Source organism: Bactrocera dorsalis, chromosome 2, assembly GCF_023373825.1.
Source record: "Bactrocera dorsalis isolate Fly_Bdor chromosome 2, ASM2337382v1, whole genome shotgun sequence".
NCBI lineage: Eukaryota > Metazoa > Arthropoda > Insecta > Diptera > Tephritidae > Bactrocera > Bactrocera dorsalis.
Genome location: NC_064304.1, coordinates 46,279,965 through 46,306,907, shown reverse-complemented (window position 1 = coordinate 46,306,907; position 26,943 = coordinate 46,279,965). Strand labels below are relative to the sequence as shown.

General features: G+C 35.1%; 1 protein-coding gene across 1 annotated transcript; it reads right to left on the bottom strand.

Moving 5' to 3' along the window:
* Window positions 1–538: 538 nt before the first annotated feature.
* Window positions 539–8,312, bottom strand: LOC105224590 (kelch-like protein 17). The gene is made up of 8 exons (XM_049448345.1): window positions 8,151–8,312; window positions 2,944–3,114; window positions 2,515–2,872; window positions 2,063–2,434; window positions 1,688–1,989; window positions 1,169–1,373; window positions 831–926; window positions 539–764 (listed from the first exon to the last, which is right to left on the bottom strand). Exons 2-8 carry the CDS (start codon window positions 3,093–3,095, stop codon window positions 558–560), a joined length of 1,692 nt encoding a protein of 563 aa, XP_049304302.1. The 5' UTR covers window positions 3,096–3,114; window positions 8,151–8,312; the 3' UTR covers window positions 539–557.
* Window positions 8,313–26,943: the final 18,631 nt, after the last annotated feature.

Genomic DNA, 26,943 nt, shown 5'->3' with positions numbered 1-26,943 from the left:
AACTAATATCGTGCCGCCCGTTCACCTGAGTTTACTTAGACTGAGTTCAGACTAACAACTTTTATTGTCAATAGCTTCGCTTTTGATGTTTCCCATTCCTTTCACATGGACAACTCGAATCGAGCAACGCTCTCTTAATCCCTACTCAGATTTTCTCAAACACTTGTAGGCTTCATTAACGCAGTACACAACAATATTTTTCATTAGCTATTTTTTTTTTATTTATTCAACAATTTCGAAAATATTGTGTTATATTATTGATATTTGTTTGGACATTGCAATAGATATTATATAGGAAATTTCAATTATTGAAACAAATTGTAAACACAAAACGAAAAGGACTGCGCATCGCATTTTTCCGTCAGTCAATTACAAAGCACCCTATATTTAAGTATATGCTTTGCCGTGATTCTGTAAACATCGATATATAAGAGAATATTTACTAAAAACTGTCTAGCATACAAAATATATGACGCGTTTTTGAAAATAAAAAATCAGATATTTTGGTATTTCTTAGAAAAGAATTTATCACAAAAAATATTTTTAGTATGGTTTATTCATTTCGACGCCAGTAAAGCTTTAGGCACAACAAAACAGGAAGTAATATCTTTTTCAGGTAATGAGCGTTTTTGTTCCCAATGGTCATTTTCCTCGTCATAGACTGATACACATGTCTTGCCAGCAGAGATGCCACCAATAGCCCATAGTTTTTTCTCTAGCGATACGACAGCTAGAAGATTACCGCTAACTTCCAAAGAGCAAATCTGTGAAATGTTTTCAAGAATATTTAGTTTGACATCAAGTGATTGGCAAAAATCAAGCTAACATACCTTAGACCATGTGTCTTCCTGAGGATTGTAACGTTCAACAAGGCAGTTATCGTCTTTATTGCTTAAAACATAAATGTGACCATTATGTGCAGCTGTCTGTAATATAAAAAGTAGCAAATCGTTGTATTTAATTTTAATAAATTGGAAAACTGTAGAAAGATTACGAATTTCGGTTACGTAGATCCGTCTATAGTAAAAAAAAGTCCAAGGACTCGAATATTAATATTTTAACACCTAAGTTAAGTAAGTCTTCTTATACCGTTATTCGACTCGTCCTCATTCTCATCACTTGCTGAACGTTTTACTAATATTAATACGTATGTTTTAATCTAACTTACAGCAGGTTCAGTGTGAAATCCTGTCATTCTCGTGCAAAAAGTCCAAGTATTCGAATCCGGGTTGTAGCATTCGATAGATTTTAGGTATTTGTCGTTATTATAACCGCCGATTATGTATATTTTACTATTCAAACTCACTGCACTGGCCAGAAATCGCCCAACAATCAAGCTGTTCACGAACTTCCAACCATCGGAAGTCGTATATCTGGAAAGAAACAAAAGCAATGAAGAAATAATGCATATTATCTATAAACTGGAGCGCCAAAAGTGAAAAATTATAAAGAAGTCAAAGAGTTAGAGCTTTCTAAAGTCAGAGTCAATCAGATCATAACATTTTACTGAATTCCCTCCTTCTTAAATGTCCAACTACCTATTTTGTCCACCGGTCATACTACTCATCCCATCTCATACACATCTGGACTAAAATACTTTCCCTATTAAGCATAAAGTTAACCTGAAATTGTTAAAGCTCACAATCACCATCGTTAGGTAATTCGACACAGATTTAAACGTATTTACCTTTCCACCGACGACAGAGTCTTATTTCCCTCACTACCACCAATCGCGTAGATTTTACCATCTAATTCGACAACGCAGTGTTCGTCTCTTGCTTGGTTCATGGCGGGCAAATTTTGCAAAGTTTTATTCCGTATATTCCAGCTGCGGACAATGTTGAGTGATTCACCTTTTTTATTACCGCCAGTAAATAATAAATCATCATCCTTTAAAATAGTTCGGTACCATTGGCTTTTGTATTTTAAACTCGCATATTCTTCCCACTTATCCTCAGCTTTGTTATATTGCAGCAGCTTAGGATTAATCTATTCCAAAAACAATGTACGTACATTAATTTAAGATTATCATTTTTAAATATAAGCCAAAGTGTGCCCTTACCGATGAGCAAACCGCTATGATTGTTTTCCCAACACAATTTGTACCACTGATTGCACGTGGTTCTGTAAATCGCACATTTATCTTTGTTCGTACTTCAGGCTTACTGGTCCACAATAACGCCTTGTAGGCCAGCAGCTCACAGCCAGGTAGTGGCTCTATGTGTGTGAACAGAAAATCATCATCGAAATGTATAAGCCGGAGACAAGCTATTAAAACTGGCAGTTGCTCTTGACGCGCTGGAACATCATAATTGAACCAGCGTTTTATGGCATCGTAGGCATCTTCCTCACGGGCTATATTCAAATTGTCAGATTCCAGAAGACGTTGCATTCTTTCCACATCAAAATTCAAAAACTCATTACTTTGGCTGATCTAGTATTATTAGAAACAAAATATCGATTACACAAATACTGCTTTTCTGAGACATTACGTGTATGTATATTTAGACTCACCTCCATAAAATTCTGTATTTCGTATTCGATGATTTTCTGCTTAAGAAGCTCACACTGCGTTTCGCGCTCTAGCGTGTAAACAGCTTGTAATGTGTATTCACCGATATGTGTCATAAGGTAGTCGACACAACTGGTTATGGCATCGTCCAACTGCAAAACGATTGCCGCCTTTACCATAGCACCGACATTGCTAACGGTAATGAGTGTCTGGCCGGTGTAACAAAAGGCTATTAGACGCTCAAAAATATCGCTATCGATATCATTTATTTCGATTACGGGATTATTGCCTTGCTCACCATTGAAAAGGTTCGCAAAGTAAGGACTCGCTGCTGCGAGTATCAAACGATGCGCGGGTATACTGTGCATTCCAAGAATTATAAATATAAATCTATAGCATTTTATTTAAACTGAGGACAAAGTTATACTTACACAGCCGTTGAGTTCGCAAATTTAAACGTCACATCGATTAGAGACTGTTCGTCGTAAAAGCAAAATATTTTCGTCATTAATTTTTCCATGAAATGGTTCAGCGCAGTCGAATTACTCTGAAGGGTTGGTCTTTGCGTACAACTCGTGGCCATTACTAGTTATTTTACTTTCCTTTTGTAAGAAGAAAAATACAATATTAAATAAAATGTTTTAAATAAGTAGATTCAACTCGATCCTTGCTTTCAAGTTATCTCGTGTACCCGTATGCATACAGATGTTTGAGATGACCTTGAGACGATGAAATATTTTGTTTACAAATCAGGAAAAGTGTTATATTGAAATCGGACCACAAGTTTGCAAACCCTCAGATACCGCATATGTAGTGCCCAGTTCCTATGACTCATTTTTTACAATTTAGTTTTATACCGAAAATAACGATCAATCTGTAAGATATAGTATTGAATTTCAGTGATCGTAGAATATTGAATATGTTAATGGTGATGATAATGTGTGTCATTTGAATGAAATGTGGAAAGGGAACACATTTGCTCAAACATAATATGGAATGATATGAATATTATTGAAATCGGTTCAAACCTCATATTGCCTCCTAAACACAATATATTAAACTCTCTACTACTATCACTCTTTAGTTAACATCACAAACATATGTGTATACTATGTATTTCATTTGAGTTTTAGTACTGAAATTTAGTGAGCCTTTGATCTATAACATAGCAATTATATTTTCGATCCTTTTATGGTTTCCCTCCTTTTTTCATCAAATAACTCCCAAATTCTAAACACAAACACATAACTCAATTTATTAATGTTCAATTGGTAAACTAGTCATACAATTATTACATTTCATTTGTTTTTCACATTCGTCATACTGGACATTAGAACCATTCTTTACTTTTTTTAAATAAAATCCCAAAGCGCTACCGTTTTAATAAATATAATTGACAAGAAATAAAATTTAGTAGAATTAATAAATTAATTTTTAGTTGAATTTATATTTATTTTTTGATTGTGAGATCTTGTGCTCGTACGCTGAACATCAAAATGAGTCACCTAACTGTAAAATCGAATGTCAAGATTGGATTTTCGATCGACTTCTCAAAATAAAGGACGATTCCCAAATATTGATTATTTTATGATTAAACTTGTTATTCCAGTAGAATCGGAATCGAGTTTACTACAATCCTAACAGCACAATGAAATTACCATTCTGACATACTACTGTGCCCAAAAAATAAGGTGACATTTGAATTTAAACTGCGTGCGTCGAACGATTTGGAGAATTATTTTTTTTAGGTTGGTAGTACTGTCAGTCATATCTATGTCAAATTTCATGTCAAAATATTCATTAGTGTTTGAGATACGTGTCGTTTTTTGAGCTACTAAAAGTGAGTTTTTCGTTTTTTGCGATGTCGAAATTTGTTGAGCAAAGAATTTGCATTAAATTTTGTTTACGGAATCAATTTTCTGCTGCGGATACGTTGAGGATGGTGCAGAAAGCCTTTGGTGATAAGACTATGTCTAAAAAATTTTTACAAGTGGTATAGTGAGTTCCAAGCCGGCCGTGAACGTGTCGAAGACGAGGAGCGTCTAGGGCGACCATCAACCTATCAAGATTTGGTGTTGGAATACCGCCGATTAACATTTAAAGACCTTGCTGAGGAAGTTGGCATATCGAAAGGCTCAGACAATACCATTTTGAAGGATGTTTTGGGCCTCAAGGGCCTCAAATCTCGACTAGTACCGAAAACATTGAATTTTTTGGAAAAAAAAGGCGTCGCGTTGAAGTGTGTGAAACGATGCTTTCCGACTACCAAGGTGTCATGAAATGCATTATAACTGGCGATGAGACTTGGATCTATGCTAACGACCCCGAAACAACCGATCAATCGAGCGAATATCGTACCAAAAGAGAGCCGAGACCAAAAAAATCGCGCCAAAGTCGCTCAAAAATCAAGGTTATGTTGACTGTTTTCTTCGATTATCATGGTGTTGTGCATTATGAATTCCTTCCAACCGGTCAAACAGTCAACAAGGAATATTATTTGAACGTTATGCGTCGTTTGCGTAACGCTGTCCGCCTAAAAAGGCCGGAATTGTGGAAAGACAATTCTTGGTTTTTATCCCATATTGCCCTCGTAATTCGTATCATTTCGCCAAAAACTCAACCCATTTCGTTCCGCAACCACCGTACTCACCTGATCTGGCGGCGTGCGACTTCTGGCTGTTCACCAAGCTCAAAAGACTGCTCCGGGACACCGTTTAATACGATAACACCTCGATTCTTGCAACAAATCCAAAAATTGATTAAGAGAGGCTTTATGTCGTTAAGGGTACCCAATTAGTTACTACAAACTATCATTATACCCTGAACAAGGTATATTAAGTTTGTCACGATGTTTGTAACACCCAGAAGGAAGCGTCGGACACCCTTTGGTGTATCTTCACCAAATTTGGTATAGATTATTTTCTAGAGAAACAATGTAATATGCGCAGAAATTGTTCAGATAGGTTAACTATAGCATATAGCTGCCATACAAACTGAACAAATAGTTACTAACAGAAATGCACCTGTGAAGGGTATTTAGCTTCGGTGCAACCGAAGTTAACGTTTTTTCTTGTTTTTGCTTTAAATTAATGCTTGTTATGTTTTTGTTCCTTTGTTCGCAAACTTTTTCTGAATGGAATTATTATTATTTATTTTTTATTTCGTTCTCGTTTTTTTTCAAAAATGATAAAATGTTAAGTATGTATACTAGACTGAGCTCCAATATACCAAAAATTTATGACCAATTAGCTTTTAAGAACTAATACATATATTATAATCATAACTGATTTTCAAAATCTAATTTTAAACCTCAATATAAAATAATAGTATATTTAATTATTTCAAACCACTTACATGTTTTGAATAATTCATGAGTTCTTGTTATAAGCTAATTACATAATTAATAAATAAATATTTTTTATTCATTTATTCGACAATCAAAGTTTAAATAACATTTGCGAGAATTCAAACTAAAACATGCAAATACGTTGACATATTATATATTTCTGCACGATCCTTAGTGGTAAGATTGTTGTTTTGCTTGTTGTTGTCCAGTAGTAACTGACGAGATCATAAGCTCGCGCAACAGCCAAAGAGAGTGGTTTCCGTTTATTAACCATGCGCTATAATGCAGCTGAAACATTTTTTTGTAACTGAGTTACTAAGTACAATGATAACTTAGAGAACCGATCTCTTTGCGCTCTCGTAAAAATAACATTTCTCAGTCTCTGTGTTGAGAGGTTTAAAGTGCTGAACATAAAGAGCGCGTTCTTATGGACACAGTTATTGAGATACCTACACAACTACATATCTATGTCCTTGATAACGTTTATATTTGAATATTTGACAGATGTCGCTTGCAGTCTGTCGCGGTCTATGTGTTCAGAGCGTTAGCTGTCCAATTGAGCATCATACGGTTAGCATATCTACTCATTGTTTTATGTTCTCTTATACCATTTCATTGAGGTATCCCCATACTCTCGATGACCAATTGAAGCCACTTTAAATGTACATTCAACAATAAATCGAAAACTTATAACAAACCAAATCAGAAAAATTGTGTTCAAACGAATTTAAAATCCCGAGTCGTCGTTTTAACGGAGGATGACAGGCCAGAGCTAAATATTGTAAACATATCTCCACACACACATACATACATATACTATAAAAGATCCAATAAAAGAAATCCATTATACTGTTTTTTCAATATGTGAATAACTGTCAATATATGAATAACGAATTAATATTCCATATACATACATATATATTGCATTCCCTAAGCAAGATGGAGTCTCCAGAGGCAATACAATACAATAAATTTTTGCCTGTCGAGATGACCCGTAACGTTGTACATACATATATGGCTTCAGGTAGTTTGCGACGTGCCGTCCTTACGTAGTGGTAATGTAGAAATCAGTTATTCTCTTTTGTTTTAATTTCAGCAATGTGCCATTGTTCAATTCATATATGTAAGTATGTATGTATTTACATTGTTTTGCAAATATCGAGACGGTGGCAGCGCAATTAGCTGACTGGTTCTATGGGGAAAATTCAATTTTCGTGGATATCTTATGTTGCACCGGTAGAAGCGGTGAATGTTGATTTACAAAGCGCTTTCGTAAGATAGGTCGTATCATACCTACTGTATATCCTGATACAGTCTACGGTTTCGCGTTGTGCACTAACTGAAGCATCACGCTCGTCGCTTGTCCGCGTGCACACATAAGCGATCACGTGCTAAGGCTTTGCTCATACCTGCTTATGAATGTTTGTACATACGTAAGTATGTTGTATATAGCTCGTTCTTGCTTTTGTATTTCATACAACAATTGTTCAAGGTAACTTTACATGACACTTACGCTGAAGATACGAAACTCTTTGATTAGTGAGAGAGCTGCCAAAACTCACATTATTTATTTTAAAATAACTTGTGATCATTTCGAACAACCCTAAATACGTGTATTCATATTATAAATCAATAATGCATCAGTGCGTAGGTAAATAACTAAATTTTTCCAAAACTCTTACAACATAACAAAAAGATATTATATAGTTTAGATAAAAAAACATATCAAGTAAAACAACATCATAACAAAATATTATGATTTCATCATTAACGATTTAAATGCAAATTTTTCACATTTCTTGCAAGGGACAGCAAAAAAAAACTTAAAGAAAAATTTTGTGTGTTGTTCCTTTAAATTTCGTTTCGCACAGAATTTGTCAGCTACTTTAAGCAGGTATAAGTATTTCTAGCATCCCTTTTTGTGATAACAGCAGTTTAGAATTTCGCAATCTTCATAAGCAGGGAAAGAGAATGAAAGAAAACCAAAGAGTTTACCTCTGTTCATCAGACGTACGTAATTATACATATAATGACAACAATCAAACCAAATTGTTGAATAAACTGAAACGAGCATATAACAATTACTCGAGCGTTTCTTATGTTTCATATGTATGTATATACATATGTACGTATTCAGGTACATATGTATGTATACATATATATACATATGTATGTACGTGCCTTATAAAAAAATCTGTTTTCAAACGAATTTAAAATCGCTCATCGTTGTTTTTATTGAAAATTCTAGAGTTCGAGGCTTATTGTACTGTATATATTTTTCTTAATACATACCGATATGTTGTCTAGTAGAATTTTGCTATAAATTGCCGGCAACTAATATCACTACACTGTTCACAACGCACAATTTAAACAAAGCTGAACTTACTCACTTTGCTACTAACACTATACTGCAACTGAAAAAATTTTTTGTAACTGAGTTACTCAGTACAACGAGAACTTAGAGAAGCGATCTTTTTGCGCTCCAGTAAAAATAACATTTCTCAGCCTGTGTTGAGAGGTTTAAAAAGTATGACTTGGCTTAAAGTGGCCATACACGACACACATGTGCGTTCGATCTGTGTGAATTCGTTTCGCCCATACACGACACACAAATCCATTTTGCGTTCGTTCTTCACACAGTGAACAGGCGCGACAGGCAAGCGAAACATTTCCTGGAATTTATTTCTATATTTTATCTATTTCTTTGTATTTCGTTAATAAGTTATTCCAGCTTTTATTTTTTTCAATTTTATTTTTATATTTATCACTTTTCGTTTGCCAAATTGCCACTTCATTTTTTATAAGATCAATAAATTCTGATACGACATTTTTATTAAGGGGAGAGCCCGCTTTAGAACCTTTAAACAATTAATTTTTTTTGCTTAAATCTTTTTAAAAATTATCTAAGAATATGTCCCCAGAGTTATCGAAATATTATCGAAGCTAGAAGGGAAATAGCGACCGAACGTCTAGCAGATATATGAGCGCTTGGGCAAAAGGCGAAAACTTTGAAGCGCGATTTCTCGGTTTTTCACTTTTTACGATTATTCTTAATTGGCGGGCAGGATAGAAAAAACACTAAACGTCGTATGGAATTGGGGCAAAGTTTATTATCTTTGGCATACGATTATCTTCTATTTAAACTAAAAAAACTACGAAAAGTAAATCTTTAACATATCTTTAAACAACATAAAGTAAAATTTTTTTGGCCAAAAACCACTTTTTTTCAAGTGTGAACAACGCAGAATCGTGGGTCGTGTCAGCTGGCACGACCTATCTTATGAACGCGCAATGTAACTGAACAGTGGGAAACGCTACTCCCTTCTCTCTGACGTGACGATGACGAGAGAATCCGCGACATTTGGACTTTGCCGCCGCAAACGTCGTAGCTGATTGCTCTCTCACAACGCAGGGTTGCCAATACGGATATACTGCAGTAATAATCAACTTTTATAATTCAATCTGTTCAATATGTTTGAAATTTTCTTAAAATAACTCAAAATCAGAGTCGAATGCTATTATTTATAAATATATAAACAATTTTTAAAAGTTTGTTTTTAGTTTTGATATTTTATATTGTAAAAAATTGTAATTGAAAACAAAGATGTGCTCAAAACTATACTATATGCGTATTGGGCAATGGCAACATTGTTCAAATGAAAACAAAGCAAGGATGGCTGATTTCTGCGTTTTTACCACGTTTTTGACTGTGCACACATTTTGCCGATAAGGAAGTAAAAGGAAGGAAGGGAGTAGCGTTTTTCACTGGCTAGCCTTTTACTAAGAAAAGCAGTAGACCAGTGGTCGGCATGAGAGGATCTGTCACTGTGTTGGTGAGCACGAAAAAAAATTATCCCAGTGAGAAATTGAAATAAAAGTTAAGTTTGTTTTTCATCTAAATAACTAATAGTATAATGAAAATTAACAAAATGTATTTTAAGGATATATTCCCTACTATCTTTAAAAGACTTGGAACATAAAAGGCATTGCATGGCACCAAAAGCATTTAGACTCATACAATATTTCTCGCTGGGCACTATTGTGCTAAGAAATGCCGACCACTGCAGTAAACAGATAAGATTTCGTACGAAAAATACTTTCAAGTAGAGATGGCGATGCATTCCGAAAAAGATCGATTTTTAAATCGATTCGAATCGTGACCTGATGAATCGATCCACAAAAAAATCGAGATCTAAAATGTCGATTTCCAAAAAATCGATCTTTTTTCCAATTTTCTATTACAATATAAGTATTAATCAATTTTATTAATAATAAGACGAATGTTATAATTAACGATCTTTAATTAGTTAAGTCAGGGACTTCGATAATAACAATTATTTTTATTACCATATCAAAGTATCAGATCCGATAGAACGAGACATTTATTTTCAAAGTTGACAAGTTTTATGTCACAAAGCAAATAGAAAATTTAGCTTATAGTTCCCAATGCTTAATATTTAAAATTTTTAAAAAGAACAGCCTGTCAAGTCTATTGGGATCCAAGCGGTTCCGCTCATCACTTGCGATGTTTCCGGCAATTGAAGAAAGGCGCTCACAAGGAACAGATGATCCCACAATACTCATATACATCATGGCTATATACAATGATCAGTTAAGCCTAGGTAGCTTTGACTATTATGCGAGTCAGTCCAAACATCTGCAGTTAAAGATAATGCTTCTACTTCTTCTATTTTTAATTTCAGTTGTGTCGAAAGAATGTCATATTTATCGTCAATCATATGAGTAATTGTTTTTCTGGCTGGAACTTTATAAAGCGGTGCTACTACTTTCATTAAATATTGAAATCCTATTTTTTCCACAGTATTGAGAGGTAAACCATCCTTTGCTATCATGAAGACTATTGCATCTGTATTTATTTCGTTCTTCACAGTATGTTTAATAAATAGTCACTTAGTCAAAAAACGAACAAACAACAAACAAATTAATCGAATGATGTGATGACGCAATCACAGAACAGATAAAAAAAAGTCATAGATTATAAAAGTAACTTTTTTCTATTGAAGAGAAGTGAGTAATTAACCGGCAGCACTCTTGTAATACGGGCACAAAAACAAAAAAATCGAATGTCGATTTTGAAGGGCGATGTATCGATCCAATGAATCGATCCAGTACTACATATCCATTTAAAAAATCGATTTTCTTGACTCGAAAAATCGATCTTTAGATTAATCGATCTCAGATCGCCATCTCTACTTCCAATACAGTTTTGTTTTGTTATTGTTTGATCCAGTATTGTTTGAGGACGAGTTTTATTTCGCGTCGCGACAAAACGTTTTTATTTAACCCTTCGTTGCATAGCATAACTTCTCGTTGATCTGGCACCAACATCCTTTCTTAATTTACAATTTTTTTCGCCAAATGAAAATTATACCTAATCACTATTTTCCTTTGGTAGAGTTTCGCAAATATTGTTGAGTTTGTGTGAATATACGTAGCAAAGAAAAACTTTCTGATGTATTGAAAATGCAACATTAAATTTTCATTACTTTTGTGAATTATTGAGAACTAGCTGACCCGGAAAACTTCGTTCTGCCCAAAATAGATTTTTTTTTATTTCAAAAATTACACCGGTATTGGTTTTAATAGAATATGAACGATTTTTCCTAATTTCATTGTGTATACTTTAAATACCGCCTTTTTTGTCCTTGTTAAATTCCCAATATTGAAAAATAGTGAAGAAAAAATTATTGCTGAGTTTTTTGAACTGTTTTTGATAAAAAATTTAAATAAGAAAATATGATAAACATGCAGGTTCTGCAATTTACTTCCGAGTGAAATTTTGTGCAAAATACCTTCTGTACCTAATTTGACAAAATTTTTACAAATTTTACTCGGAAGTGTATTGCCAGAACCTGCCTGATAAACATTTTTTTCGAGGGTACATTAATGCGTTTTGTATTTAATTGCTTGAAAAATGCTACTCTTTTCAATAACACATCGCGTCCAGGATTTGTTGACAATTTAATAAAATTAAGTTTGTACTATTCTCATTCAATTTTATTAGTTTTAATCGAGTCTCGAAAATATATAATTTTAGTACATATTTAGTTTAGGGCTGCACGGTACACGATATTTTTGGTTTTCTGTTGCGCGGCGTAAATAAACAGTGAGGAAGGTTTTCCAACACGGGAACACGCCACATAGAGCTGGCCATGTGAAAAGCAAGACATTTCTAAATTTATGCCGCATACTTCCAGCGACTGCCCTTGTGACTTGTTTATTGTCATCGCAAATGCAAGTTTCACTGGGAACTGCAAACGTCTGAATTGGAATGGCAAATCTGTTGAAGTTAATGGAATTCGGGGAAGTAATCATTCCTCTCCCTTGAACGGGCCTTTCAAAATGCTTGCCACTATTAAATTGTCCATTAGCTTGGTCACAATCTGTCGAGTACCATTGCACAGTTTGGGAGCATGAAGATTCCGTAGCATAACAACTACAGACCCAACTTTGAGACGCAAATTAAGAGGCGGCATTCCAGGCGGCATCAAAGAGTTTAAGAACTCCACTGGGTAATTTACTACTTCGTCTTCATTTTCAACGCGATCGATTGATTTATATGACCGCAGATCTCCCGGAATTTGATTTTGAATCGTCCAATTCAAGTCGTTGACATCCATATTTTTTGCTGCTAAAATTGCGCGCGTGCTTAACCAATCGTAGTTACCATAATTTTGAGCAATATTTGGATATACACTACTGATTAGTTCATATTTATTAGATGTGAATTGGCAAATCGTAGTTGGAATCGATATTAACCCACTGCAAGGATCTATCGGAACTTGTCCATTTCCGATTCGCAGCAGCTCTTTTGAAAAAACCTCCGCAGTTTTATCGTTTTGCAGCAAAACTCGCATATTCATGGTCAATGAAATGGTTTTAACAAACCTCGACAAATGCAATGACTTCAGACATGCGTTTAGCTCATCCGCCGCTGTTGATTTTGGAATCACGGGAAGTGTTTGTCTAAAGTCGCCCGACAGCAATATCATCACTCCTCCAAAGCAACGATTATTGTTGCGCAAATCTCTCAGTGTTCGGTCGATTGCTCCTAATGATCGTTTGTGGGCCATTGTGCATTCATCCCATATGATTAACTTACATTTTTCAAAACTTGTGCCATTGCTGATTGCTTTGAAATATTGCAAACAGGACCTTCGTGTATTTGCAAGTTTAATGGAAGCTTTAATGCTGAATGTGCCGTTCTTCCACCTTCTAACAGTGTTGCAGCAATCCCGGTAGATGCAAGAGCTAATGCAATACCACCTTGACCACGTATTGCTGCTAGTATTAAAGACAATAGGAACGTTTTGCCAGTCCCGCCGGGCGCATCGAGGAAAAATGTGCCACCGTTTCCACTATCTACAGCATTTATTAGCTGATTGTACGCACTGCTTTTCTGTTCATTCAACAGTGGAACATTTGTTTGTACTTGTTGTTGCAAATGAGTTATATCGTAAGAACGCTCGCGTTCCAATTCGCGACTCAATAAATCCCTTGTTTGACGACTTGGTGCCAGCATATGAACTTCAATCAATAGTTTTCCACTCATAAGTAAACATAAATTTTCAATAAGGACTAATGCTTCATTGTAGATGTCAGCGTTCATTTGTAAGTCGACATTTCTCGTCGCTAATCGCAGCCGATGCAAAATATCTTCTGCCATGTCATCTTTGTACGTATCCCATAATAGACGCGGGTTTGAAGGCTGACATGTCGAAATTATAATAGCGAAAAGTGTACGAACTGCAGTGGCTGGTGAAGAAGCTATTGCATCCGCTAGCGTTTGATTCCAGTGACTGTCGTGTTCAAGCAATTGCAATTGTTGACATGCTTCTCGAAATGTTGCACAAATGGTACCATCTACAGTCCTCAATGATTCAAATGAAGTTGAACCGCGTACATTAATCAAAAGCAAACGAAGGTAAAAGCAATCATCGTTCTTTGGATGGATTGTGTATATTCTTCCCAATGCATCAGTTGAAAAAACACCTGGATAACAATCTACCGGATGGCCGTTCTTCCTGCGCAACCATTTCTTCGACGATGCATTCCATGTGTAATACCGAGGCATCTCCGAGTAAAGCAATGTTCTCACGAATGGATCACTGGCGCAAGTTGCAAAGAAACTTGTTAAAGTGGTTGCTGATGATATTTCCGTTCGCTGTACTATGTTCTCTGCGTTGAAATAAACTCGCTGGCCATTCTCCAAATGAGCTGCCAGATGCACAACAGTAGGATGGCGTTCATGAATTACAAATAAAAATATTCTCCAGATTGCTTCATTGCAGTTCACATATCTGCCCATTTGAAATTTGCTAATTTCATCTCGTTCAACGCCAATAACCGCCATATCGCTTCCTTTGGTGACATATTTGCAAACATACTTAATTGATTTTATTGAATTGCAATACTCAACATTTATATGTGTTTTGAATGCCTTAGACAAAATTGGCGAATATGGAACGATCCATGTGTTATCAACCACGAAATTCTTTCCTTTCAATTGAGTGATGAATGTTCTGCCATTGTCAGCGGGTGAGCGACGCCGATAGAGAGGGTATCCGTCGTTTCCAGTTTGAGTTTCCGAAATAAAAGCACGGGGACAGCGTTTTTTGCATTTACTGTCCGACATACAAACCGAAGATGGATCGTGTTCTCCGCATGGCCCATGAACCATATTGGCCATCACCACTTCGTGCAACTCTGGATCTATTTCAACATCAGGAATTTCGGCGGATGATGTCATCAATTTGGTCAGGTGTAATTTTCTCCACCATCCAAAGAAGAATGTGTGTGTGGGGCAAACCTCTCTTCTGCCACTCCACTGAGTACATCCAGCATCGAACAGTGCCATATACACGTTGTTTCGTAATAAAGTCCATCAAACATCTGAGTTTTTGTTTAAACACGCGTGCTGTAACGTCGTGGCGATCCCTTGGTGATTGACCGGGATGCAATAGATTCGTAATGTCTGGCCATTTTAGATTGCTAGTAAATGTAGCAAACAAATCCGGCCGTCCCTAATCCTGGGAGTACTCATGCATGTGTCTAGGACTGCCAATGTATGTCGATGGCAAAATATAGAGTCGACCTATATCTGCAATATCCGCATCACCATTCATTGCATCTCTTAAGTGAATATACTCTTCAGATCGCAACTTCGACTGATTGTATCGCATGTAATTAAGTAATTCTGTCTCAACTTTAACATACATGTCAACTGCATACTGTTGAAATGACCGTCCATATCTCAGTAAGTGGTTGTCATAGTTTTGGCGAATCATCATTCGATATGCGTAAAACTTCATTGAACTGACTTTTTTATTTGCCTCGATACCTAAAAGCTTAAATTATCTATATGAAGTAGCAAACAAAATTTTTTTTTACTAACCATTCACCGGATTTATCATCTTATGTCCTAAGTGATATCCGTCTTCTCCACGGCAGAACATGAGCGGATATTGCATTGCGTCGTAAGACCGATGTGTCTCACTTATCCGTTTTAGTGCGTTTTGATTTCTACGTTTGATAATAATATCACGAAACTGCAAATTTTCGCTAACTGTAGGTGCATTATATTGTCTTTCATGTGTCCCTGTTGGTCTTTTGTCCACTTGTATGATTATACTATGATCATCTGTTGGCATACGTTCCAAGGAAATCGTAAACAGTTTAATGAGGCCATTGTGTTCGTGTAACATTTGCTGCAATTGTTCGATTATTTCTCTTTTCGTTGTATTGAAGATAGCACAACGCCGATTTACTTCATCATGTGAATCTCCCAGAAAGTAAATTTGGAGATATTTGTGTTCTTGATCTGGATGCGGCAACAGCGATCCAGCGAGATGAAAAATTTGCCCATGAACCTGTATAATTGGAGGAAAGCTCTGTAGTTTCTGTCGAATATTGTTTGGCAAAAATACCTTAAACGTTGGATTGTAGTTTTGTTCATTTACAATTTCACCGCCAAACGACGTCATTTGAAAACAATTGTTGTACATTTTAGTGTGCTTTAAGAAATGGCTCGAGTGAGAAGATTCACCGTAAAGCAGCTGGAACAATTGCTGTGGTGGTGGAAGTAATTCTGGCAACTTAACCTTTCCCCCGGGCGCAACATAACCCTGGCGGTTCATTTTTAAATTTGACTGCATTGCAATATTGACAAACTACTGAGATCTGACCGATTTGAACAGATGCGCTATATTGAATGTTTGGATTAATCGAAAACCTGCCCGTTCAATGTTCACAAAAGAAAGATGTTGCCGCTGTTGTCGTCGAATAATCGCATGTTGTGATCTTACCTCATCACTTTGGCGAGCACGAACTTCCTTTTTTCTCGATCGTTGTTGCTGATTGCGAACTTCCCTTCTTCTCAATCGTTCTTGCTGATTGTATGTTTGGTTGACATCTTCTAACTGGTGCGTGCTACTCTAAAGCAGTCTATTTCGTGGTGATACCCTCTCAATAACACTTTCCCTTTGACGTGCTCTGCTATTTCGTGTTCTCCTTGCGGCCTGGGAACTCCGAGAAGTGTTACCATACGTACTGATTCTTGGCATCGTAAAAAAATATCTAGTTGGAAATGATCATTCATTTGCATAAAGTTCATATAACGTTTTACGGACCAATAACTTACCTTTGAAAACTCCAAAAATGAATGAATTAAACTAAGGAAGCAGATCAATTGAATGATAAATTCCAATGTAACTACTTAAATCGGTATTCGCCAACACGCTAAATCACTTTCACTAAATAACACACTTTTTAAAAAAAAATATATCAATATATCAGTAAAGCAAGGCGCATTTTTATTGCCCTCTAAATTTTGCGTGTTCGATTGCAAAGCAAAATTGACGTTTAATTTAATTTGTGTTTGTTTCATAAAACTGCCATTTCCATAAACCAAAAATAGCACGTAACACAACCAAAATTACGATATAACCGCTACTGTCACCGATAAATAAACAAAAATAGCAAGAAACAACCAAAATGTCGTGCTAGGTGGAAAATGAGATAAATATATGGTGGATTAACAACCAAAATAATTAAAGATTGTATGGGAGGTACCACGCCCCCCTTTTCGATAACGCCAAGTTTTATGGGTGAGAATGGTGTTGTTTCTTATAGCTCTATACCATTTTCATGTTTCTACCTTAAACACTTTTGAAGACATTCACCTTGAAAAATTCAATTTGTATGGGAGGTGCCACGCCCCCTTTTCCGATTACCCCTTCTTTTATGTGTAAGAAGGCTTTTGATACCATATAGGTCTATATTTTCAGGTCCCTACCTTGAAACCTTTCACAGATATTCTGCTTAAAAAAATTAGCTTGTATGGGAGGTACCACGCCCCCTTATTCGATAGCCCCCGGTTTTATAGGTGAGAGTGGTGTTGTTATCCTGTAGCTCTCTACCAATTTTCATGTTCCTACCTTAAACAATTTTAAAGATATTCGACTTGAAAAATTCAATTTGTATGGGAGGTGCCACGCCCCCTTAATATTTTGTTCTGATTTTAAGACATGACCTGCGCATGGTAATAACAAACAAATGCCCCAAAGGAAGTATTTCATTTGGTTTAGCCGTTTTCGAGTTTTAGCGTTACAACTATACACCATTTCATTTTTATATATATAGATGTATGTAAGTATTTCCAATTAATTTGGAGAGTTTCTTGCCCAAATAACAAATTCGGTCTTCACACGAACTATTTTTGCAAGAGTTATAATGTATCATTGCATATGTGCAGTGCCATGCATTTAAGCCTAAATTTTTACTTGTTGGGCGCTTACTTATAATGATAGCGCACGAATAATAGAAAACTGGGAAGAAAGCAAAGATAAGTATTTAGATGATGGTGATGAAGCAAATTTTGAATTAGATATACATACATACATCAATACGAATATAACTAAGAAGAAGCAAGCCAATCAATTGTATGTAATTTTAAAGAAGTTAATGTTATAATAGACGCAGGATGATCAGTTGATCTAATAGATATTTATGCACTTGTTAAAAAGAGCCAAAATTAATGATATGAAAAAGTTTTTACGGATATGTATTGTGAAGTCTATCCCCAATATTCGAAGATATTGGACGCCAACAGTAGGCATGAAATGAATACAGGACACTATGTCAGTGAATAAATTCGAAAAAAATATAAGGTGATGTTTTGGCTGGTATATCTGGATACAATTACAACTTCGAAATATATACCGGCCAAGAAAACAACAGCATCAATAGACTTCACGAGGAAATTGATTTGGGATCAAGTCTCAACATAGTTATAAGATTACTAAGGAATATTCCACCATAAAAGAACTAACAAGTTTTTTTTTGATAATTACTACACATCTTTTTCCACCTATGTAAACGTGGAATTTACTCACTGGAAACAGTTCGTCGGATCCGAATTCCCAATTTAAAGCTTCTAGACAAAAAATTACGATGAAAAAAACACACGAAAAATCCCTTGAATATGCAAACTTAGATAACTTTTGTATATGTTTCTTGAAGAGATAACACAATCGTTACTTTTAAATTCAAGCTACTGTGGCAAAACTCCAGAACTAGCAATATAATTAAAAAGAAATGGTTGGATTTGTAAATAACTTTATTTTGGTGCTGAGAAGCTTAGTTAAAATGCATAATTTGCCATTTTTTGCGTTGTTTTCTCTATTTTGTTTTTACATCTAAAATGTTTAATGGATATTTAGTATAAACATTTTTGTGTTAGGAACAGAGCGCATTTGATACAAATACATTATTGGTCAAGAATAGAAACATGCATTACTAAATGAGGACGAAATCATGCCATGCATATGGATATTAATAAACAACTAAGTAATATTATGTAATAATATTACGTAATAAAATAATAAAATACTTACCTTAACCCGGGTATTGGCTCAATCAGGATTATTTATTTTGAGTGCGACCGAAAGCCGCCAACGCCGAAAGGAGTACTACGCGAAAGTGCTTCGGGAATTGGCTCGGGAAGCGTTTTTTTTAGAGCGACATGATCTTATTATAATATAAAATTGTAATATATAAAAATGTTATATTACAATTATATACATTTTATAATATTATCGTAGAGTTTTACTTATTTGTGTTTAATAAATGTCAGTCACATATTATACATATTTAATTCTCAATTGTGTAATACAACGGTTGTGCAAGATTGAACAAATAAAATTATTTTACAGCTCCTTGAAATATTTTATTTTTCTTACAGTGTCTTGGGACAATCTAACTGTTCTTTTTATTTTTATTCACAATCAAAAACCCGTTCTTAGAAATTCTTGCACATGTGTTTGAATTTCACCAAAGCATAAGCTCTGCTTTACTTCGTGATCAAGTAAACTTTATTGCAACCTTAAACTAAATTCCATTTAAGCGGCGTGCGAACTCATGCTTTCATTTTTATGTGTGCAACATTGTTAACACAACCAGAAGAAACAAGAACAGATGGTTTTCAGTAAATTTAACAATTACTATAAGTTGAATTTTCAACTAGATTTATTTTCTCGCGTATCGTTAAAGCTTCTTTCGATGGCATTCCTCTTTTAACTATACTTCTCATAAATTAGCTTTTAACTTAAGCACCAATGAAGATGTCCGAAAATAAGAGAAAACAGTCCATCCGTAATATCATTGGTTATATACTTGTACACTGTGACGGCTGAAATGTTCCCGTTATAACCATTTATCGTGTAAAGTCATGCGACATTTTGCACTTATCCACGCTGAGACTAAACTAAACTTCATTAACCACTTGGAGATGTCACCACTTGAAGGAATTAACTAGCAGATATTAGTTAATAGTGGTTGTTGTCACGCTTAAAGATATTTTCTTATTAAAACCGTTAGTCATCAGTAACATAAAGTGGTCCAATGGAATTAATTTACATATCACCATATTTATGTAATTAAAATATATTTTAGCTTTCGCGAGTAAACTATCGAGGCGCTATCTTTCTTTTAATATGGACTATACTTTTACAATCATAAAGTTCAACTTCAATTACGACTGCATATCAGTTGAAATTTCACAAATAGAAAATAGCGATAATAAATCAGTATAAAAGTTTTTAATTGAGCTATCAGCGTTTCACAACTGTAGTATTACTGCTTACATCTTTGTAATAGTGTGATGGTCAGCAACATCAAAATTTAAAACCTTTAAATGAATTTTCAAATATGCACGACACAAGTTAAAAGTGGATAAGACAGAGTTTAGTTATTTTCATTTCTTTATAACAAAGTCATTGTAAGCCATAGTAGAGATACTTCATTCAATTATATGTCAAGAATTCGAGAAAGTCGGCAGATGATGTGATGAAAAATAGTTTCTAAGATTTCTACTATGGAATTTTTTAAAATTCTATGGCAATAAAGTTAAGCTTATGGACATTACTCAGAGGATATCGGGCAGAGCAAGGGGTTGTCAATATTTATCGATCATAGAATTAATTAAACATAATTAAACAATAATGCAACAAACGCAAGCCAAACTGTAGTCAGTGGCCAAAACAATCGTACATGATAATCATTTATCTAGCAAAACAAGCTGGCACAATAAGTGTCTCAGCTTAATGTTTTTCTGTTATTTGGGAAGTGTAGGAGTATGAGTTTCGAAAAATACCAACGAATGAATTCAAAACGAAAGAGTTGTCAGACTGTTGTTGAACGTGTTAAAATAAGGTAGAATGAATATCAGTTATATCTTTTTAGGAGCTGTACTTGAACTCAACGACGTTACTAGACATAGTTGTATATACATTGAGGTGGTTAAAAAATGAATATATTTTCGCTTGACATTCTGAAAAATGGGTTCATAGACAACTTCTGCGAAAGTATCTTATTTATAACGGAATGGCTCTTTGCCTTACAGTTCAAAATTCATATCTCGCTTTAAGCCACTTGAAAAAGTTAAATTTACTGTAAAAGTTGTATACGAATTTGAAATGGTCTCTTAAGATTTTTTGTAAACCTAACCGTTTAAAAGATGTTTACGTTTGAAGTTTGACTATTTTAATGCATATATTTTTACACTCTTCCAATATCTTGCTGCAGAATATATTAGTTTTGTTCACTTAATGGTTGTATGTATCACCTAAAACTGGACTGGACACAGATATACTGTAAAATATCATACATATATCGCTCATTTGCTGCAAGACCGGCATAAGTCAAAAAAAATCGATTTTCCAGAAAACGCGTTTAAAGTTTTCAACTGACTACAACCTTACACGGTGACCGCAACCTTACACCTCTTCTCAAGCGGAGCATATAAGAGGTATTCATATGAATTTTTCACTCAACATGAAGTATGATATAACGAACAATTCTGCAGCATTAACTCAAAAATCACGTATTTTGATTTATGCCGGTCTTGCAGCAAATGAGCGATATATAAATCATCAGGATAATGAGGCGACTTGAAATCCAACTATTTGTCCATCCGCCAATGCAAGCTGTAACTTGAATAAAAATTAAAACTAAACTAACTACAAATAACACTAAACTTCGTACAAATGATCCTTGGCAAAAAAGTAAAGCTGAGTTCGTAGATGGGCGTAATCGGACCACTGCCATGCCGTAAATCGAACACATATAATTTTTGACGTAGTAGAAACGAACACCTGTGGGAAAAAGTATTGAAAAAGCGGGAATGGCCCCGTCCGCTATTTTGTTTAATATACATATCTCCTAAACCTCTATCGGCAGTATAAAAATGGATGAAACAGGAAGATAACCCCGTCCACTCCCTGTATAACAGTACTGTTAAAAACTACTAAAAGCGCGATAAATCAATGACTAAATATGCCAGAGACAAAATTTACACCCTACACCCTACACCCAACAAACGAAGTAAATATATGTAAAAATAAAATAAGATTAACATAAACTTTTATTTAAACACAAATTATAATAATAATTAATTAGAGTAGCTTCTCTGTAGTTTAGTTTTTTACAGTCTGGATAAAGATTTCTATGTTCCTGAACACAACGCAACAAAAACTGTTTTTGCCCTTCTTTAGCCGTGATAAGTCCATTAAAATTTTTCATTAATTTAACAGCTCTTTCAGCAGTGTCCTTTACGACCTTCAAACGACTTACTTATTTGTCTTCTAGCTTCCAAAAAAGCAGGTTTGTTATCCCAACAAGATAAATCTTCCCGAAGAAAACTGACGAAGGAAAATGACGTCGATCTGCAGTCGATTTAGCAATTGTGTGCTTCCTTGAATCACAAAATCAAAGAAAAAATAGTTTAAATAAGCAAAAACTAACCCAAGAAATTTTGAAAAAAGAACATATTAAGCTTACTAAACAAATTTTGAGTAATTTCTTCCTTCGATAGGACATAGCGTTTGGCGTAATCTGAACTTTATTCTCTGTTTAAATTATTAATAATTGTTGTCTTGGTTTTGGAATCAACTTCTCCATCAAAGAGTGAAGATGACTGTCACACAAATACCATAAATGATGAACAAACTTGCTTATAGATGCCTCGGAACTTGTCCCGTCTACTTTTTCATATTCTTTTAGAGTTTTCAAAAATAACAAGTTAGGTGATTTAATTACCACTGTCCATTCGAGCCAAGGTTTAGTATAAAAGATGACGATAAATAAGTAAACATCTTGTAGGGCATTTTTGTTCTTTGCAGTAATTTTCAGTTGCGATTGAAGTAAACATATTTTTATAGAATCCATCCAACGCGCTTGATGCAAAGCTCCGGGTTTTAGTTTATTCTCTGTATCTCCTCCTAAGAACACAACGCATAGTTCAACCCATTCGCGGTAATCGTTTCTAATTAAAGGTTTGTTCAGATAGATATAAATTCAGAGAGAATTCTTTTTGATAATAGCATGTCGATATAAAAAAATGTTTCAAATCAGGTCAATACTTCTCCTCGATACTTTATAAATAAATTTTGACAGAACCTAAAAGAACTTCCTGACCTTTGATCTTTGCAAATTGCAGGGGTATACAATATTCGGATAAAATGGAACTTAGCCCTTCTTTATGAGTTTTATAACTCAATAAAAAATGATTCTTAATTCCAAAACTCTCAGATTTATTATAGTTCTCGATCGACATATTCGCGCAACACAGCCAATAATTCTAGCAACCATCGATTGACTTCGCTCCACGTTTAGTCTAGTCGATGATGCACATACTCAGAGACGCTGTGCTGTGGGCAGAGTTTCGAAGAAAGCCAAAATGAACTAATCCGCCATAGTGCTCAATAATGCGCTCATCAACTTTATGAAAGACTTTTCGGAAGGATCTTGATTTGCGGGCTTACAAAATCCAAATAGTTCAAGAAGTGAAATCGAGCGACCGTCAGTCGCGTGACACGTTCAGTGAATGTCTCCAAAACGAGATATTTTTTCAAGTAGTTGGAAGGGAGATATAAATTTTTCTATCTTATAATAAGAAAAAATAGAAAACTGTATGTAGCAGGACCTTCCCGTTACAATTAAGAACTCATACTTGAAGAGGCTTTTTAGAGATGTTTAGGAACCTATTTTCCGAGTACCAAACGAAAAAAAAAAATGTTTTTTTTGAATCACCCTAATATACATACATATACAAATATATAGAGTGTATGAACAAAAGGTCAACCAAAAAATCGATATGTGATATGATTATGTTATATTAGGCGTGTGTAGTCTGAATCAAGGTCTATACCGATTTCAAGGTTTAACCGCATAACAATGAGCGCAAAGTGAGGAGGAGTTAACAATTGGACGGTTTGCTTGAAACAATTACGTTGAAATACAATAATTTTAGAAAAAAGATGCTAAAACTATTTAGCTCTGGTTTAAAAGCGTTAGAAAAGTATAAATATTTATTTGAATAAAGAGTTTTATTAGGAAAAAAAGAAACGTGAAGAAATTACTAATTTGATATCTTTACTTTTTTGTAACCACAAAATATATAGGTATGTACATTTATTGTATATATAGCTATATTATCCATGTCATATATAAAAATTTTGTTTTTTTTTTTCATTTTATGCTTTCAGTGCACATCTTTAAAGGCAAAGCGCCAAAGAGCTTAAAGGATTACATACTCGTATAATTCCATAAGCCACGTACTATTTTTAAAAATGATGATACAGGCAAAAATAGCTAATAACACGATATAACTTATTTACTATAAGTTCAGCAGAAACCAGGTACAAAGCAACAACAGCAATGTAAACCACAGCAAAGTGGATTTATGTAAATCATGCCCAACGAATAGGCGACAAAACAAAATCTAAAAGCGAAATTCATCACAAAACATACACCGACTTAAAAAGCAGAAAGCCACATGTTCAACAAATGAACAGGGATACTTGTATACTAACACATGCAGAAATTTCTACGGCACTAAAATGCTCGACTCGCACATATCAACATCGGCTGTGAATGGCTATGGAATTATTGAGCCTTACCAGGTCGACAACTTTAATAAATTCGAGAGAAGTGACGATAGGGGCATTGGAGGTTAGTCGGCTGTCATCATTGCTGCGAAAATATTCCAGGTGATTTCGTCGGCTTAGCAGACGATCTACAAGATAATTATTCCCAACTTATCGGTACGTCATCGGGTATTGATTGGTGCAATCAATCTTTGCTATTTTATGGCATAAATAAATGTACTTCGAATATTTACAGTGGAATTAACGAAACAATGGTGTAAGTAAAAATATATTAAAATTACATTATAGTTTTGGTATTTTCGAAAATCGTGAACGAAAATAGAATAAATAAATTTGATAGATGATCATTCACATAATAATTTATTAATCGTTACATATCTCCAATTAAGTGAAGAAATTGAGATCCTCAGTCGCGTCATCCGACGGTTGTGCTGAATTCATATATTTTTTTATTTATTTAAACAGGCTTCTCGTTACGTGAATATAATACTGAAAGTTGCTTCCACGACTTTTTAGTTTTATTCGTCGCATCGGGTCATGCTATACCATTTTGGAAAGCTCATTTCACGCGCTAATTCGCGTTTGATTGATTGTCGTTTCTTTTAAGTCGTTCGTGAGTTATATCGTCGCAAACATGGAGCAAAATAAAGAAAAAATACGGCATATTTTACAGTACTACTACGATAAAGGCAAAAATGCATCTCAAGCCGCCAATAGAATTTGTGCAGTTTATGGACCCGATACAGTTTCCATTTCGACCGCACAACGATGGTTTCAACGTTTTCGTTCTGGTGAAGAGGTGGTCGAAGATGCGCCACGCTCCGGAAGGCCTGTCGTCGAAAATTGCGATAAAATCGCTGAATTGGTTGAAAGAAACCGGCATAGTAGTCATCAAACCGTTATAAACCATTTGAAGAAGCTTGAAGTCACAGAGAAGCTCGATGTATGGGCAAGTCACGAATTTTCAATGAAAGAACAATGCAATGAACTTAATTCTGCCTGAAGAAACTTATGTATTGATAGGAATACTATAGTGGTTTGCTAAATTTAAGTTGAAGCCGCGGTTATAGAAATATATGAACTCCTTATTAAAAGTGAAGGGCAAAGTGAACAAATTTCTTTATGAAACCCCACCTGCATGCTCCGTAAAGGTACCTATGGATACATACATACGTTACTATTTCTGTACGTTAAAATTAGCTTACGTGCACTATACTAGCAGACTTCTCAGGCTTGTTTGTGAAGTGGCAGGTCTTAGTTTCCGTAGCGACGCATCAAACACGGCTTACTGTAATCGCAACATTTGTTTGCGCATCTTGTTGTGAAAATGGAAGATATTTTACTTTTGTTATTATTGTTAAACGAAAATGAAAATTGTGAGAACAGGAATCGCGCGCCGCATATAAAATGTTTAGGCGAGGATAGCAATCCATTTTCTTTGAGCGAGAATACCTTTGCGCAAAATTTTCGATTACCTCGTGAAATTTGTCGTCGCCTGATTGATGAACCAGCCCCACGCGATACAAAAACGTCACTACCTTTAACTGTAAGGGTTCTAGCTGTTTTGAACTTCTTTAGACACGGCTCATACCAGAAATGTGTAGGTAACAAGGCCCGTGAGTCAAAAAAGATCTCGTGTAGTATATTTTCGTGAACCGATACTGTCAGTCGAATCAAAGTAATTTTGTTTAGGCCGCATATGGCAGCGGGAGTCTCCACAGCGCAAAGAAACAGTCGAAACAGTGGGCTTCTACCAGTAATCTGATCCGAAAAAGGTAAAGTTATTCAATCAGTGTTAATGTTGATGTATACCGTGTTTTTGGATTCAAAAGATATATTTTACATATTGTATTATTGTCTACCTGAAGTAGGGGTAAGGTCGAGTTGATGGGCTGATTACAGTCTCATCGACTTTTGTCTACCTTCTATCTTGAAAAATTCATCACTACCAGAGTGGTTTTTGTCTAACTACGTATTTTGTAGAAGTGTTAAAGAAGTTGGAGAACGTCTAGATAAAGTGTATAACTTTGACTTTAACTATTTGCTGATGATAAAAACTAATCAGTTTGACGCGACAAGGTTAAATCCGCATGAATACCTCTCCGTTCGTCCGTTTGTGTAAGTTGTAACTTGAGTAAAAATAGAAATATTGTAATGAAACTTGTACTTGTGTTCTTTGACGAAAAACGGACGAGTTCGTAGATAGGCGTTATCAGACAACTACCAAGCCCACCAAAGACAATTAAGTAAAAACCTATGTAGAGCCATAATTAAGTAACAAATTAAGATATGGAGCTTTAGTGTGGCACAAGCGATAGCAGTAATAGTCGTAGTAGCAGTCCCACCCTCTATATGGTTTAATCTACATATCTCCTAAGCCACTTAAGCTATAATAACCAAATTCACTCAAGACAAGTCTCTAAAGCATATCCTCGAAGTGGATAAAATCCGAAGATAACATAGCCTAGCCTAGTTAAAAAGCACTCAAAGTGCTGTAAATCAATAACTAAATACGCCAGAGACATAACGTTTTACGCAGACAATGATATGAGAGGGCTTTTCAAAACTTTGTTCGGAGATTGCACCGCTGCCTTGGACAGTAGTTCATGCCAAATTTCTTG